Here is an 18617-nt window from a genome sequence, read left to right on the forward strand (position 1 = left end):
CTTATTCAGGGCAGCATTTTGTCTCCTGTTCTATTTAATCTGTATGTAAACGATCTAGCTAGTCTCAGTTTCAAAAGTAAGGTGCTGCAGTATGCAGATGACAACCTGCTATTGTCACAAAGTAAAATTGTGACGAGAAAATAATAAATAATATTATTGAAAGACGCTTGGCTATCAGCAATGCTAGCCGACCGCGGAGATAAGGGAGGTACCGATGGCGCACCATCTTCCGCGCATCAAGACGATTTCCACCGCCTCTGGCGGCGGCTCAACTCCATCCCCTCCACTTTGGGGGAGTATTTAAAGGCCGGACGAGCCCCAGACCACAGCATTCCGCTCACAACCTTCCTGCTCCTGGTACAGCGGCCCGTTGGCTGCCGTACGTCCCCGACCTCCTGTCCTCCCATCTCCTTAGGGCACAGCGGACCGTTGTCTGCCGTCCCTGTCCTCCCATCTCCCTAGGGCACAGCGGACCGTTGTCTGCCGTCCCTGACCTCCCATCTCCCTAGGGCACAGCGGACCGTTGTCTGCCGTCCCTGTCCTCCCATCTCCCTAGGGCACAGCAGACCGTTGTCTGCCGTCCCTGACCTTCCTTCTCCCCAGGGCACAGCGGACCGTTGTCTGCCGTCCCTATTCTTCCTTCTCCCCAGGGCACAGCGGACCGTTGTCTGCCGTCCCTATTCTCCTTCTCCCCAGGGCACAGCGGACCGTGTCTGCCGTCCCTATTCTTCCTTCTCCCCAGGGCACAGCGGACGTTGTCTGCCGTCCCTATTCTTCCTTCTCCCCAGGGCACAGCGGACCGTTGTCTGCCGTCCCTATTCTTCCTTCTCCCCAGGGCACAGCGGACCGTTGTCTGCCGTCCCTATCCTTTCTGTCCTTCCTTTTCCTACTCCACTGGAGCGGAACCGAGGCCGTAAGGCCGATACAAAATTACATCAAAGTGGTGTCATCAGAGAAGAGAGCGACCTTCACGCCGTCAGAAGCACCAGGAGGTGCTGTTCACGCCAGCTGAGGGACAAAGAAGAAGGAAGAGGAACTTCGACTTGCCTCCTTTCCCCGCCCACATTACGACTGAGCGAAGTCATCCAGGAGCAACACCTGGGTATCAATCACCCACCTCTGAAGCTACTCAGGGTGTACGTGATAGATTGGCGCCCAACGTGGGGCACGAGGCAACGAAGTAAGAATCATGAGTGAACAGGGAGAGTCTGATTCAGATGTTCAACACCAGGAGCTGACAGAGGATCAGTCGGTCGAGGACATAAACCCCGAGGTGATAGCCGACCCCAGAGTTTCCTGGATCTATAAATTGAAAAAGGAAGAAGCATTCAATCTTCTACAAGATTGGGGCATAGTGTCATCTGGAACACTTGCTGAGTTGAGAAGGTTGTTAGTAGAACAACATAAGAAGATGGCTGTACGTTATCCCAGCCCAAGACCCGGAATAGTGAGCAGAAGCAGTGAGGAATCTGGACACTCAGCAAAAGGTACTCATGCTGAAGTTGGAACCAACATTCACACAAACCCCCTCATGGACCCAGGGGCGGTATGTGACAAAGTAAGAAGCTGGAGACTGTCATTCGACGGCCAATCAGATGCTCCCAGCTTTCTAGAAAGGCTAGACGAGCTACAACAAGCCTATGGGCTTACTGGCAACCAACTACTAGTTGCCCTTCCTGAATTACTAGTTGGTAAAGCTACTCTATGGATGCGTAATCGTCGTGACCAGTGGAAATCATGGGACAATTTTGTGAAAGATTTCAGATCACGCTACTACCCACTTACCTATGAGGAGGACCTCGAGAATCTAATTCAGGCAAGGAAGCAAAGAGAAGGTGAATCGTTTGACGAATTTCTCGAAGATGTACTGACACTCATGAGGCGTCGAGGAGGTTTTACAGACGAGAATAAATTACAGAGAGTGTATAAGAATCTCCTCCCACAGTACAAATTGTATATTCGGCAATCAGATGTTCATAGTATCAACGAATTGGAAAAATTCGCGAGGGAGTATGAACAAATAAAAGCAGAGGAGAAACAGAATAGACAGAATTCGAGAGTTCACATGATTGAGGACACGAAAAAGATTACAAGGCTCAAGGTTGAGGCAGTTATAACCCCTACTAGTAACAGACCATCTCTTAGTGAGTCTGAACCCATGTGTGGGCAATACAAGAGACCGGGGCACTGGAGATCACACTGTCCCGATATCCCACCATGTAAAAGGAGTGGAAAGAGAGCACTGAAATGTGTCTGTGATGTGCAGAAGGAGAATAAAACTCCGAACAAGACAGCAGTGATGCGAACGGCACACAGGATTCCTGTGATTGAAGAGTCATCAAGTGACAACAGACTATTCATTACTGTGACAATCGGTGGTAAAAAGTGTCGGGCATTGCTAGATAGTGGCGCTGAAGCTAATTATATGAGTAATGAGGTTTATGAAGTTCTCCAAAAAATAGGGATGATAAGGAAGGTACCAACTCATCACCACGCAATATTAGCTGATGGACGATCTACCCCATTAAATGGGAAGCTGACAACTAATGTAACTATAGGACAAATCACAGTTCCACTAGTGGCGTCTATAATGGAAGGACTTGGACAAGAGTTGCTATTAGGCATGGAATTTATGCGTGAAAACAGGGTGAATATTCACACATTCACGAGAGAGGTAGAGTGGGATCCTCCCCAACTGAATCCTACAAGTCCGCTAATAATGTCGCGATCTCTCTTATTGGGGACTAAGAACACAGCAGTCCCAACAATATCAGCTGTACAATCCGAATCTCAGGACAACAAGGATCGCGACAAAAGGATATTCATGCAGTTTGGTTTGAACAGAGTCGAACCCAATGCCTTGATTGATAGAAAGGCAGAGATGTCATATATTCCAAGGCAAGAATCCTGGGGCAACATTGTGATGGATCACAGGGATGAGATGACTGAGTATGAACGGCAGGCCACGATTCATGCCCCAGCCACCAATACAAGTGGTAGCTCCGAGAGTGATGTGGAAAAGTTAGTACCACCCCCCATTGATATGGTTGTAGAAGAGCCAACACAGTCTTTGACCATCAAGGAAGTAGTCTCACAGTCCCAGGATCCCAGACCAGGACTCTCAAGGAATAAGGATCCAGTGTTGTGTCACCGAGTCTCAACACCTGGTAAGCGTAAATGGGCTGGCAAGCCACGCATAAAAGTCCAATTTCCAGATGGACGATGTAAATATGTACCTGGTGGACCGGGTGTAGATGATGATCATAGTGAGTGGCATACACCTCTAAAGGTGATGCCTGGGAGGTGTACACCTCTTAAGGTGATGCCTAGATGGCTCACGCCTTTTAAGGTGGTGCCATAGAGGGCTCCGAACACCCCCCCCCCCCCAAGTAGGAGTGAGGTGTCACAAAGTAAAATTGTGACGAGAAAATAATAAATAATATTATTGAAAGACGCTCGGCTATCAGCAATGCTAGCCGACCGCGGAGATAAGGGAGGTACCGATGGCGCACCATCTTCCGCGCATCAAGACGATTTCCACCGCCTCTGGCGGCGGCTCAACTCCATCCCCTCCACTTTGGGGGAGTATTTAAAGGCCGGACGAGCCCCAGACCACAGCATTCCGCTCACAACCTTCCTGCTCCTGGTACAGCGGCCCGTTGGCTGCCATACGTCCCCGACCTCCTGTCCTCCCATCTCCTTAGGGCACAGCGGACCGTTGTCTGCCGTCCCTGTCCTCCCATCTCCCTAGGGCACAGCGGACCGTTGTCTGCCGTCCCTGATCTCCCATCTCCCTAGGGCACAGCGGACCGTTGTCTGCCGTCCCTGTCCTCCCATCTCCCTAGGGCACAGCAGACCGTTGTCTGCCGTCCCTGACCTCCCATCTCCCTAGGGCACAGCGGACCGTTGTCTGCCGTCCCTGTCCTCCCATCTCCCTAGGGCACAGCGGACCGTTGTCTGCCGTCCCTGTCCTCCCATTTCCCCAGGGCACAGCGGACCGTTGTCTGCCGTCCCTATTCTTCCTTCTCCCCAGGGCACAGCGGACCGTTGTCTGCCGTCCCTATTCTTTCCATCCCCTCAGGGCACAGCGGACCGTTGTGTGCCGTCCCTATTCTTCCTTCTCCCCGGGGCACAGCGGACCGTTGTCTGCCGTCCCTATTCTTTCCATCCCCTCAGGGCACAGCGGACCGTTGTCTGCCGTCCCTATTCTTCCTTCTCCCTGGGGCACACCTGGGTATCAATCACCCACCTCTGAAGCTACTCAGGGTGTACGTGATACTATATATGACACACACTGATCTAATAATGGGCATAAGATACATGCAAGAGGATCTCAATTTGGCTAATAAATATTTTTTCAACAACGGTATCAAGATAAATTCACAGAAAACAAAGGTAATTATATTTAGAAATCCTAGAATTAACGTAGGTTTGTACAATTATAAATTAATTTGCCATAAAGCAGAATGTCTAAGATATAATAATTTGAGAAACACATGCAGGTGTCAGCATTTGGAATTCAGTGAGAATATTAAGCATCTAGGAGTTGTTTTTGATGCAGACATGAAATTCAATTCACACAATAATAGGATGCTGCGAATTATGAAAGCTGCTTTATACAAATGCTCTAGAATTAGCCACTGTTTTCCAATAAATATTAAAAGAATTATCTATTTCTCTATGATTCAAAGTATAATATTCTATGGTATTACAATTCATAGTTTAGCACCAGTGTATTTGAGACAGCCGTTGTATGATGTAGTTAGAAGAGTAGCAAATACATTATTTAATGGAGTCGAGCTTGGAATATGGGTATTATGACACCAGAATCTCTCGCAAAATACACTGATTTGTCCAGACATTATTTTGAAGATGAATTAAGGGAAATAAACGAAATAAGTTATGGTTTGAGAAATAGGCTATTTAGAGCACAGCGTTATAATAATAATTATGGTAAGAACCTATTAAAATACAGAATCCCTTACCTGTTGAACGATTTGCCACCAGAATTGAAAAATTTACAAAGAAATGAAATAAAAACTAAACTTAAGAATTATTTTATAGGAATTGTTTGAATGAAAAGATATGTTGAAGATTATTGTTAATATTCTAATAGGTAGTTAGTAGATAGGTTAGTTTGCACATAGTAGACAATAATAAACTGCACTGTACAATGGGAAATGGAAAAGAAAAAACTATGGATGAATAAATAAGTAAGAATAATTTTAATATTGTAAACAAAAAAGTGCTTTAGAAGCAGTTGAAAATGATTAAGAGAGTGTATATTACAGTTTGTAGTATAATAAATGTTTTTTGGAGGATAGGTTATGTTTTTGTATTCTATGACTGTGTGTGTATTGTAATATTGTTGATGTGCATGTTGGTTCAGCTAGTCAGCTGTTCAAAGCCACCTAAATGCAAGAGACAATAATGTCTGCAAGGTTGATCACCGATTTAGTAGAATATAGAGTGACTAATGTTGTGATTCAAGTGGTAGAAATTAGAACTTTAATATCAAATCCCAGAGAGAAACTATAATAGACTTTCAATTTAGTTTATTGAACACTTTACAAAAATTTTTATTTGTAGTATTTATAGAATGTATACGGTAACTATTTTGATGTAGTATGAAATTTGAATACTCCTCAATTAGCTCTAAGCTAGAGGAGAAAAAAAACACTGTATGTATATGATACTATGTAACTTTAAATGAAATAAATTGAAATTGAAATTGAAATTATTATTATTATTATTATTATTATTATATTATTATTATTATTATTATTAGCGTATGCCACATATAGACGCACACAAACACATAGGTAGTCAAAGAAAAATCTGGTCATGAGACCGTTGTCAGGTTAATAAAATATATTAAATTTTGATGTCGAGTTTGTCAATATAGTGTAGTGATTGTGGAGAAGCCAAGAAAGAATCATTTAAATCGCCTTGGTAGGCATGTATATTACAATCTCTGATGTTGTGCTTCATCGTCTATCCAGCCTCTCCACAATCACAAACAGGGGAAGGTGAATTGCCCCAGTCATTAAGAGAAGCCAAGAGAAGCCCCACATCTCCCGTGGCCAGCTCTAACCCTGTTGAGGGCCGCCCACGTCCGTCTTGGCAGTTCGAATCAGCCACATTTACACCAACTGTGTATCCAAAGCAATGCTGAGGGGGGTTTTCTCCATGCATTTTTCCTCACAGCTTGCTCTCATGAGAAAATGTTTATCTTTCAGTTGCTCTGCCATGCGCATGGTATGATGCCTTGACTTTAACCGATCACCCAAATCCAGAAGATCTCCATGGATTTGAAGTGCCTTGTTACTCTTTAACTTTTTGTATTCATGAACAAGAGCAGAAGATTTACATTTTAGCCCTATATTTTTGCTTAGATTCCGACTTTTCACTTTAGTCTCGCAAAAAATTGGAGGGCTGTTATGAGTGATAGGGATGAAATGTAATCGGTGGTCGAATATTCAGCTATTTTCTATATTCGTGTGTTCTGTAACTGCCTTATCAATTTAATCATTTTCTGTCTGAGGAATTAAGTTTAGATTTTTAATTTACAGGTACGACACAGAACTAGAACCCGTAGTTGTACCGGATGATCATGTTGGAGTATCCATCAACTTCACATTGTTGAGGAATGATTTTAGATCGTGGGCTATTGAGCATGACTTTGGAGAGACTAAAAGCATCGCTCCAATGAAACAGTTTCTAACAAAGGATCAAATTGTAAGGAACTTGGAGAAAATTGATTTGTTCGAGCCTTCACTAGCAGTGTTCGAAACAACCATTTTCGGGGCACCTTATTTGAAAATTTCAGATCAGGTGAAGTCATATTCCAATTATTCACATACCGTACTTATAAGCATTATCATAGAATTACAGTTCATGATTCACCTAATCATTCGACACTCCATTCTATACCCAGCAAACGCACAGACTATCAGTGTCTTTTCTGATTCCACATAGTTTCATATTATCATTGTCAATCTGTGTAATTTATTTATGTAGATTACAATATATACTGGATTATACACTTATTCAATCATTTTTCAAATCCATTTATTGCAAAAAAGAAAACGAACAATAATTTACTCATACACATACATACACGAGAAAAAATGAAAATAAATTGTTCATAATACAATATTACACATACATGCATATACATGAGAGCAGAAAACCCCAATAATAAAATTTCTAGGCATCACCAGCAAAAAGAAAAATCTCTGCCTGCTGGTGAGAGTTGCTTAAAAGAAATCCTTAAAAATAGCTAGAAATTGAAACAAAAAGCTTTATAACAAAAGTAGAGACAAAAAATATACTTTAAAAATGTGGTCCAAAGTAGAATAATTCACACCTATCAATTATCATTGATAGTTTATAAAAGGTCAGAGTTCAGAGAAATACCAAACTGAAAACTGAAACAGAAAAAAAAACCAATCACAGTGCTAGGTTCAAAGTGAAGAAATACTCACCTTTAATCCACTCTGTTATGCTCTTCTTTGATATTTTATCATTTAAATCAAATGGTATTGCATTTATTAATTTGCTGCTTGTGTAAATCAATTGTCTTCTAATGAAAGTTAACTTCGTAGGATAAATTTGGAATTTTTCTATTATATTTTGTCTGAAGTTGTAGACATGTTTATTTAATTTAGGAAATTTGCTTTTATTTTTAGTATTTAAGTAAAGTTTTAACTTAGAGTTGTCTAACTGTGAATACATCAAATTCCTGGAAAATTTGATGAGTGGGGTATAATTTCGGTTTATTCAAAATGATTTTTATAATATTTTTTTGGACAATAAAAAGGTTGTTCAGGTTTACATCGAATGCTGCACCCCATATGACTACCCCATATTGTAAAACCGACTGTACTAAGGCATGATATACAGTTTTCAAGTTTTTGATGTTCAATGTTTTGCTGAGTTTATAGAATTTATATGATATATATTTAAGTTTTTTACATAGAAAATATATATGAGGTTGCCAATTCAAGTTTTCATCAATTATCACTCCAAGATATTTTGTATTTTTGGTTTTTAGTTTTTCTGGGCAATTACATTTTTAGCGGTCAGAGCAATTGGAGAGCAGTTTTAATTTAAAATGATTGTCTGGTTGTCCAGGGGAGAAAACGTTAAATGAAATGTTGGAGAAAACGTTATAAATTTTGTTTTATTCACATTTAAACTCATGGTGTTTAAGTCAAGCCATTGCTTTATTATCATTATATCACTTTCGGCATCACTAAACAAGCTCAACCAATCAGCACTGGATAAGATTATAGCCGTATCATTGGCAAATGACACAATCCTGCCATTTTTTAATTTCAATTTTAATAGGTCATTAACATATATTAAGAATAAAACAGGCGATAGGACTGTTCCTTGCGGTAAGCCATACGATGTTAGATTTAGTGTGTTTTTTTGTGAATTTAAGGTTAAAATTTGGGATCTGTCTTGTAAGTAGCTTCTAAATAAATTTAAAGTAATTCCCCTAATTCCTATTTTGTGTAATTTTATGAAGAGTGTTTCCTGTGGTATTGTGTCGAATGCTTTAGATAGGTCTAGAAATATTGACATGGTTTTATTTTCGTTACTTAAATTGTCACATCTCATTCATGGAATAACATAATGCATCCTCTGTGCTTTTATTACTTTGAAAACCAAATTGACATTTCTCTATTATATCGTGCTTGTATAAAAAATTTATTAGTCTTACTTCAATTATTTTTTCAACAATTTCAGCTAAATTGCTAAGAAGGCTAATTGGCCTGTAGTTATTTTCTTTAGTTTTGTCACCACCTTTAAATAATGGTTTTAGTTTAGCAATTTTAAAATGATCAGGGAATATACCTGTAACAAAAATTTTATTTGTAATGTCTGCTATGGGTGAAGCAATAAGTGGAGCAATTTGCTTCAGAATGAAATTTGATATGTTATCCATCCCAGGACTAGCATTATTTTTTAATTTATGAATTGCTTCTTCTACATCGGAAGGGCCAACTGGAGTTAAGAAACAAGAGTTTTGGAGGGTAGAATAATTATTATTAAATTCCAAATTCGTTGGATTTCCACTTTTTGGTATGGCTTCCGCCTGTCTAGAACCTACGCTAGCAAAGAACCTATTTGGTGTGGATGCTTCTATATTAATCTTTTCATTTGAGATATTTTTTTCGTCTATGATTTCATTAATGCATTTCCAGAGGTTTCTGGAATTTTGAATGCTTTTATTTATTTCATTTGAATAATAGTTATTTTTCGTTGACAGTATCATTTTATTCAATATGTTCTTATAGACATTTAAATCTTCCCTCAATTTCGTATTAAAAGGTTCCCTTTTTAGTTGTTTGTACATTTTATCTTTTTTATTAATGGCATTAATTAACCCTGGAGTAATCCATGGTTTTATGGTTTTTTTCTTATGTGGTATATGTATTTCATTAGAGGAAATATTAATAAATCGATTTAGTGTATCAACAAAGAAAGCTACCATCTGATTTACTTCAATATTTTCATTCTTGAAGTCGGTGAATAAGTTGTCCTGAGACAGCAATTCTTTAAGTTTATCGTAGTTTATTTTTTCAGTAATTTTGTGATTTTTGTGTTTGTTTATGTTACCTACATATCCTAGATTGAGTGAAACTGAGAAGTGGTCAGTAATATTAGTTTTTAATATATTTCCTGTCTTATATTTGATGTTTTTATCTGCACTTTTGAGGAAAATGTGATATAGGCAGGTTTCAGACTTATCAGTTACTCTAGTGTAGCCAGTTATATAAGGTTTATATCCATTACTATTCATTATATCTAAGTATTCATGAGTTATTTTATTATTTACGCATATGTTTATATTTATATCTCCTGCAAAACAAACATCAACATCGTTTGGAATATTGGTTAAATACTTTTCAACACTTTCTAAAAAGTTGGACACATTTCCATTTGGAGATCTATAAACACCTATGATTTTTAAAAATTTACCGCTGAGAGTTTCAACTTCAATACAAATAGAATTGCCCTCCCTAATATCACAATCAACTACATTATAACTCAGAGATTCATTTATATATATGCATAAGCCATCACACACATTCATACTACCTCTCTTATCCACAACCTTATATCATCCTGGTATATTGTACGTAAAGGGTGTGTTTAAATTACACCAAGTTTCAGTAAGTAATATTATGTCGTGTTTAGTTTTATAATTATTTTCAAGAGTGCAAAGGAATTCATCGAAATTTTTACTTAAACTACGGATATTCATTGAGTATATAATCAAAAAGCGTACCGCAACATCCTCAACATTCGGTATGTAGTTGATATAATCGTCTATCTCATTTGTTTTATTATTTTCTTTATCATACAATGAAAACAGGTCTTCTACTATGTTAGTCATATAAAAAGAAAAGCGTTCTCAAGTAAATAAAAAATCAGTCTCCTTTGTGTCCGTCCTATGCGTTGTGGTCCACGGGTACTGAGTGTTGATTTCCATCCTTTCCATTCAACTCCAAGTAGTCCAGGTCCGCTTTCGTTGAGATGCGCTCGGGTCTTGTATCTTCATTGTTTCTGATGAAAATTCTTCCGTTTCTGAACCATGTGAACTTAAAGTAGTGCTTTTTAGCAAAATTTTTCGTGTTGTACAAGAGCTCTTTAAAATATGGAGAGAGATTTTCATTTATATACACTGGACCATTTTTCATGTTTCTGTTTATATGAGTAGTTTCAAACTGGGTTTCCACAATTCCCCCTGTTTGTACATTTTCTCTTTCATTGTTTGCTTTCTCTCTCAAATCCTTAAGAAACTTTCTATAGCTCAATAACCATTGATTTTTTGTGGTTCTGTTTATAAATCTGACAATTATTGGTTGTTCTTTCCCTTTCTTTGCCGGTAGTCTATGGGCGATATCAATCTCCGCATTATTGTACTCAATCTGAAGACTTTTGGCCACATCATGGAGAATCGCATTTACATTTTCTTCCTTAGTAACAGGAATTACATGAATTTCCAAATTGTTTGATCTTGTGTACTGTGCAATTCGTACAATTGAGCCTCTAAATCAACTAATTTCTCTTCCATGATAGCATTTTCCTTAGAGATTTTCACATTATCAGCCTTATATTTCTCTATTGATAGATTGTATTCATCTATCTTCGACGAAAAAAAGTCCACCGACTTACGAAGGTCCTTCATTTCCTCCATAAATTAATTAAGACCCGCGGATATCGCAAGCCGAACCTCTCTAATCATTTCATCTCTGAATTTAACCGATAAGTTAGCTGTTTCAGAATCGGTTTCAGAATCAGAGACCTTCGCATTTTTGCAACCAGGACATTTCCACTTCTCTCGACTTGCCTTGGAAAACTTTTTGTAATTTATTTCGGTAAATCCTACACACTCGTAGTAGAAAGATAAGGCGCAGTCACTGCAAGTAATTACATCAATATCTGAATAATTTTTTCCACAATTGCAATTGCATTTCAACATTGCTTTTTTGTATGAATAGCTTTAATGCATCCAATTATTATTTGAAAAAGTTTTTAGGCTGAGACTTTAATAAATTCCGTGAGGATTGGTAAGAAAGGATTAATGAGTTGCCAAGAGAGCTATCGTGGCAGGTTTGATAAGGAAGCTCCTTATTCACGGGAATTTGATAATGGGTAGAGACGGGTCAGGGATCAAAGTCCATTTAACAAGATAACCGTAGCTGCTATCTCTTTATCTCTTCCCTGATGAAAGCTACTACAAGTTTATTTTGCAATGGTGCTGTTCTATAAGAATATTATATTTTTTAGAGCTACTTATCTTTTCTGCGGAGTGGAATCCTGGTTAAACGAACGTGTATATGCTTCAAATACAAAAAACCGCTTGAAAATCCGTTTTGCAGTAGATGAAAACGAGAAGTACGTCTTCACTCTACGACTTTCAACTAGCTTCAAAGCAGTGAAAAGTTGAGAAAATGTGTATTGAGTTATCAGTTTTTGTATTTAGTTATTAATTGAGCATGCAACAATTGATAACAGCTCATTTGCGATTTATGAAGATATTTTTTCATGCACTTGTAATGTTATCCTGTAATTTCCTAAAAAAGACGGATTTTTCTGTCTGAGACAATTTTTTGGCAACAAACTCAATCAGCGTAATGGTTCAAATAATTTGTGTTCAAAATTTGAAGTTGACTGATGAAAGCAATCAAAATTTATCGTCGAACATTTACATACAAACCAATATTCTTTAGCGACGACTCTAGCCGCGTAGCTGAAGGAATTGCATCTTCAGGAGCTATTAATGATATATTCTAATACTTTTTCAATTATCATTGTGACTAATAATGAGAAATAGGAAAAGCTTGATTTGACTTGACTTGTTTAGCGCTTCTCGCTGATCAATGATGCACTAGAACAGAGTTTTATCAACAGCGGCGTATCCGGGGGGGGGGGATATGGGGATGTATCCCCCCCTAGAAATGGAACTTGATTTTTTTTTTTGCTTAGGGACTAGATAGCAGGGGATAGAGGAAATACAGATAGCACTTCAATGTTAGTTCACTTTTTACTATCTATTATTATGAAGGAATTCAATATAGCTTATATTGCTCTAGTTGATTATAGTTTATTCAGTTTAATGCATATACTTAAAAAAATCTCCAGCAGCTTCAAGAAAGTACCCCCAAAAGTTTCACAGTTATGATGAACGGGCATAGTTTCTACCATGGAAAGGAGGGACACATCCCCCTAATATTTGAAAAAGAAGTTTTATCCCCCCCCCCAAAAAAAAACAATGTAAGTTTGAACACTCAGGTAAAAAACATTTAAATTTGGAAAAAATTGTTAATCCAGTTAAACTAAGCCTATAAAGTTTGTTGAGATAGTGCCTTATTGGAGCCAAAATTTAAACATTCTAGCTTGCTATCTAATACTGTAATGACTAGGCCTTCTGCAAAATCACCATATTTTTTAAACAGGTGAATGTCCAATAAAATTCTACTATTCCATTCTATTTGTTATTTAATCAAAGTAAATATAAATTGCCGGTTCTGGGACGACATGTGCTAGACTTCCCAAGGGGTCAAAGGTCAACATGTGTGCCAGACTTCTCATAGGGTCAAAGCACAAGGTCAAAAAAAATTAAAAATTATTAAAATTTATTAAAAATAAATCAGAAGTCTCACTACCCACTCAGGAGTATATATATATATATATATTAGGGATGGGTATCGATACATCGATGTTTCAACATCAAACATCAATGTTTTTAACATCGATGTTTACTGTTCGATGTTTTTCACTTATCGATGGTTTCACCTAGACATTGGTCATCCAATGTTTCTCCCAACTAAAAAGTAAAAACAATTCTAATTTTTGAATTTGATACAAGTTTTTTTTTTATTTTTTTGTTTGAAGAGGATTATCTTGAGAGCAATAAGCAATAGTAACAGAATTATAATCATTATCTTTATCATATTTAGTGTAGTATTCTGTTTAGTGTTTTTCGTGAATATAGATCACTCTTATGAAAGATCTCGCATAAGTTTTGATTTCCTGTAGATTGCTATTCTTATTTTTCAATCAGGCTCTCTGTATTTTTATGTGAGACTGTTGGATACTCTTGAAGATTTACATTACTTCTGTGGTCCGTGTCAAGGTTAGATAGTTAGTTATTTAGAATTGAATAAGAGGTCGGATTCTTCGTTTCTTAGGAAGAAAGAGTTTTTTCTTACTACAATTATTTCCTCAACATGTGTTTAACTAATTAATCTAGCTCTGGAAAAGAGGTCCTCGTATTGTAAGGAGTGCAGATATCAATATAAAAAACTTAATCCATTTCCATTTCCTAAAAAATCTATCAGGTATTGAATGAATACGATATGAGTATCAATGATTGCTAAAATTAGCTTAGGGTGAAATTTCAAGACCGAATCCTCAAGGATATCCCAAGAGGTTTCGGACTAGACCATGAAGATGACAAATCTTGTGAACTAGAGTTGATGTATCTTTCTAGTTACAACCTGACTTCAATTATTCGAAAGACTGTTACTTGAATACCACAAGTCCAAAATTGCTGTGATTCCAGTTAGTAACTGTTAGAATATTGGAACAATAGCTCCAGATAAAATTGTAGTCACTTTAGAAGCTCTTTTTTTGCTCTAGTTGAGATCAGGTAGAGCGCTCTATCTCATATTCCAGATACACCTGACAACAATGCTCCTTGTATTGTGAAAAACACCTAGTTTTCAGCTTCAAGCATTATCACCAACTACATTGTCCTCACATTGATATTTCGCACAACGACATAAGTTCTTGTGATTATGTTCTATGAGAATCACCCGTAAGATTCACTTCATTTCAGTATTTCCTAGTGGAGAGGCACGCTCAAGGACACCTCAAGGATCAAAATTTCAAACACATAACTTTTGACACAATGCTCAGATTTCATCGTACTACACTTCATCCTTCTCGGCTCGTCACGACGGTTCAAAATCATGCATAATAAGTCAAATTCGGTCGAAAAATGGAAAATTTATTGTTGAGTGTACTTAAGCCCATATTCCAATACACAAAAAATGACCAATTTCTATATTCAAAGTTGCATGTCTTGTAAAATACTTCTGATAAAATTTCCAAATCTAGTGAGAATGTGAAAATTGTCCCCCTCTACCCACTTCAATAAATAATACTTTCGATTCCAAAACAATTTGGAAGTTGAGATTTTAAAAATGGCGATTTCAGTTTTTACATTTTTTTCGTAAGTTTACTGTTAATCAAGAGTTTCTAAAATGAGTCTGATAAATCATAGAAACTTACGATTGATTACAAATTGTAGATAAATTCATCCTCTACGAGCTCAGTTGCCTAAAATCTATCTTGAATCACTTTTCGCTATCATAGAACTGCCAAAACCGTTAATATGAGAAAAATATCTACAATTTCCGGATTTTTTTCAACAATCAAATCTCACTTTAAGAACATATTTTTCCATGAATTGCTCACAGCAGATGAAATAGAAAATTCTATTGTACATTTCAAGATCATGTAATAATTTTTATAATAAGGGGTTACCGAGAATACCGAGATACATAGCTTTGAATATAGAAATTGGCCATTTTTTATGTATTGAATATGTGCTTAAGTACCTACACTCAACAATAAATCTTCTATTTTTTGACCGAATTATGATGCATGATTTTGAACCGCCTCGGCGAGCCGAGAAGAAAGAAGTGTAGTACGATGAAATCTGAGCATTGTGATTCTTACCCATGAACTTATGTCATTGTGCAAAATATCAATGTAGGGACAAAGTAGATGGTGATGATGGTTGAAGCTGAAAATTAGGTGTTTTTCTCAATACAAGGAGCATTGTTGTCAGGTGTACCTGGAAATCTATATGACATAGAGCGCTCTACCTGATCTCAGATTGTATAGCACAAAAATACGCCTAGAGGGATTTTGAAATATACATCTAAATTGTAACAATCGGATGATATTGTTGATAAAACTAAACAAATCAAATTCATCAAAATTGATTTTTCTTCAAATTTCAATCATTTTTGAAAATTATTAACTAAGTACTCATTGGAGATAGGGAGTTCCGAGTGATCTCATTTTTTCAGAATTTTATAATCTGGGAGAGATTTGGCAGAAATAGCTGAAAACTGGAAAATGAGCCGAAAATACGAGATTTTTGGGCTATTCTGTATCTAGCACAAGGAAATCTTGCATGAAGAAATTGGTTCTGGACTCCTCTTATGTACCCAAATAATATATTAAAAAATCAGAACTACAATATAAATTGCAAGCACACCCCCTTTTTTATGTCTATATTGACTGGACTAATAGTATCATCCATAAAAACGTAGGGCGATAAACGATGTTTAAAAACATCAATGTTTACTGTTCGATGTTTTTCACTTATCGATGTTAGGATGAAAAAAACATCGATGTTTTGTCTTTCGATACCCATCCCTAATATATATATATATATATATATATATATATATATATATATTGGTCTGGCCAGAGAATTCGAACTGTAGCGCCAAAATGCCAGACTGGTTCTGCTAATAGCAGAGAGACATGTTCATGGACGACTTAGTCACATCTGTCGCCACAGAGTCAGAGGCCGCGGAGCTGTATCGTCAGTCCAAGCAGCTGTTTGAGGGAGGAGGTTTCTCGCTCACAAAGTGGACTTCAAATTCACCATCAATGTTGGAGAAATTCTCGGAGGAAGAGAAATCGTTTTCGTACAAGGATTTCGAAGCAGACAACTCCTTGGCTATCTTGGGATTGAATTGGCAACTTAGTACTGATCTGTTTCAGTTGTCAGTCAAGAGTGGTGAGGTCATCGCTACTAAGCGTTCTATTCTGTCAGTGATGGCTCGTATATATGATCCACTTGGTCTCTTGTCACCGTTTACATTATTTCTAAAATGTCTTGTCCAGAAACTGTGGAAATTAGGAGTGGATTGGGATGAGAAGCCGCCTGAGTCTATATGCACTCTTTGGGAGAATTGTCAAAAAGAGTTGCCTCTATTGTTGAAATTTGCTGTTCCACGTCACGTTGGTTTGTTTCAGGATTCTCACATCAGTTTGATTGGTTTTTGTGATGCATCATTGTCTGGTTATGGTGCAGTTAGCTATGTGAAGTCGCAGAAGGAGAGCGAGGAGCCAAGAGTTGTATTATTGTGTTCAAAGTCCAAGGTAGCACCATCTAAAGTTGTTTCAATACCTCGTTTGGAGTTGTGTGCGGCACTCTTGTTGGCAGAACTCATGAATTCAGTAGTCACTATTATTAGTGAACGTTGTCATGTGTCTCGTATTGTCGCACTCTCTGATTCTACAGTCACCTTGTGTTGGATTAATGCTCCATCCGCGAAATGGCAAACTTTTGTTGGTAATCGCGTAGCAAAAATACAGGATTCTTGTATACAGGAGTGGATGCATGTTGCCGGAATTGAAAATCCCGCGGACTGTTTGTCTAGAGGTTTATCACCAGTTGAGCTTGTGAACTTTCCGTTGTGGCTCTCAGGTCCATCATGGATAGAAGAGGATGAATGCGATTGGCCCATCCAAACTGGAATGGAAGAGGTAGTGGATCCACCGGAGGCGAAAAAACCGTCAGTGTTGACAGTCACAAAATCTCCTGATTGTAACAGCAATGCAATATATTCATTGATTGGTCGTTGTTCAGATTATGGTCGTCTTTTGAGAATTGTAATTCTTCTCCAAAAATTCTTACGAATCTTACCCCAATCAGAAGAATCGGATTTTGATGTTGCTGAGAGGTATCTATGTAAAGTGGTACAGAAGATACATTTTTCATCTGAATTTGTGCAATTAGAGAAGGGAGAGGATTGTTCTATGCACCTACGTCGCCTGTCTCCATTCATTGATAGAGGTGTGATTCGCGTCGGCAGTCGTTTGTCTCATGCTGGACTGGAATTTGAGACTTGTCATCAGATGATCTTACCAAAATCCGACACTTTCGTATCGATGTTGATTGATTATCATCACAAGAAGAATTGTCATGCTGGACCTTCGTTATTGTTGTCCTTGATCAGACAGAAATTCTGGATACTGTCTGCTCGCTCTATTATTCGTATTTGTGTCTTTAAATATAATCGTTGTTTCCATATTCGACCTAGTAACAAAATTATATCCACTCCCAACTCAATAGTTGTTGTGCATGTTGCATTTTTTCCTTGTGTTGTTTTTTGGTGTTGGTGTTTTTGTTCTTTTTGGCATGTCTGGATTTTTTCCTTTCTGTGTTTTTTTTTAGTTTTTGTAACTTGGCTGAAAAATAGTTTTTCAGAGGCGGGGGTATGGTCTGGCCAGAGAATTCGAACTGTAGCGCCAAAATGCCAGACTGCTTCTGCGAATAGCGGGCTTGTGTTTGCGCCGGCGCAAACCGTCCTGCTTGCTTGGCATTCTGGATGTTTTTTGTGAGTTGTCCTAGTTCAGTCTGTCTTGTCTTGTCACCCTGTTGTCTTGTTGCAAGACCGAATTTTGTATTTTGTCATGTAATTTCGATCAGAAATTTCTTGTAAATAATTGTTTGAGTGTAGTGTGTGTGAATTATGAATATAACAGCGTAAATAGTATTGAATTGAATTAATTTGAATCGGATTTGAATTTATAAAGAATCCAGTTTGAGCTTTGTTTGAAACACAGTGTATGACCTGCAAGTTGAACACAGAATCAATGCGAAAAGGCAGCCCGGAAGCAAACCTTTCTTTTCCCCGATTTTATCCCACCCTGAATCTGATCAAAACACCTAATAAAGGCTTCGAAGGGCAAGTAGACAAGATTGGATTAAATCTGGTGAGTTTTTGCTCTTTTTTATTGTTCATTAATGCAGAGTTTGACTGTACAAATAACCTGGTTCAAATTGAAGATTAAATTTTGCTCCTTGTTTGTATTTGATTATTTGAATAGTAAATTACAGTCCTCTGGTAGCTCTAGCCTGAGCTTTGTTCAGAACATTTCTTGATCCTGCCAGGCCGGAATGAATTTAAATTTGTAATTTGTTGATTAATTCACACACATTGGATTTAAGCAGTTTCGTATTTGTCCAATGTTGGCATGTTGAGAATGGTCTGATCTATGCT

The 18617-nt window shown here is 37.8% G+C and overlaps 1 protein-coding gene across 1 annotated transcript in view; it reads left to right on the forward strand.

The window, feature by feature from the left end:
* Nucleotides 1-18617, forward strand: part of LOC111050394 (carboxypeptidase D) — a 296777-nt gene that overhangs the window by 244369 nt on the left and 33791 nt on the right. Inside the window, exon 13 of the mRNA XM_039441290.1 lies at nt 6573-6834. Within this exon, the coding sequence (XP_039297224.1) occupies nt 6573-6834 (262 nt within the window). The remainder of the gene's footprint in view (nt 1-6572; nt 6835-18617) is intronic.

This window comes from Nilaparvata lugens, chromosome X (assembly GCF_014356525.2).
Source record: "Nilaparvata lugens isolate BPH chromosome X, ASM1435652v1, whole genome shotgun sequence".
In the NCBI taxonomy this organism is placed as follows: Eukaryota; Metazoa; Arthropoda; class Insecta; order Hemiptera; family Delphacidae; genus Nilaparvata; species Nilaparvata lugens.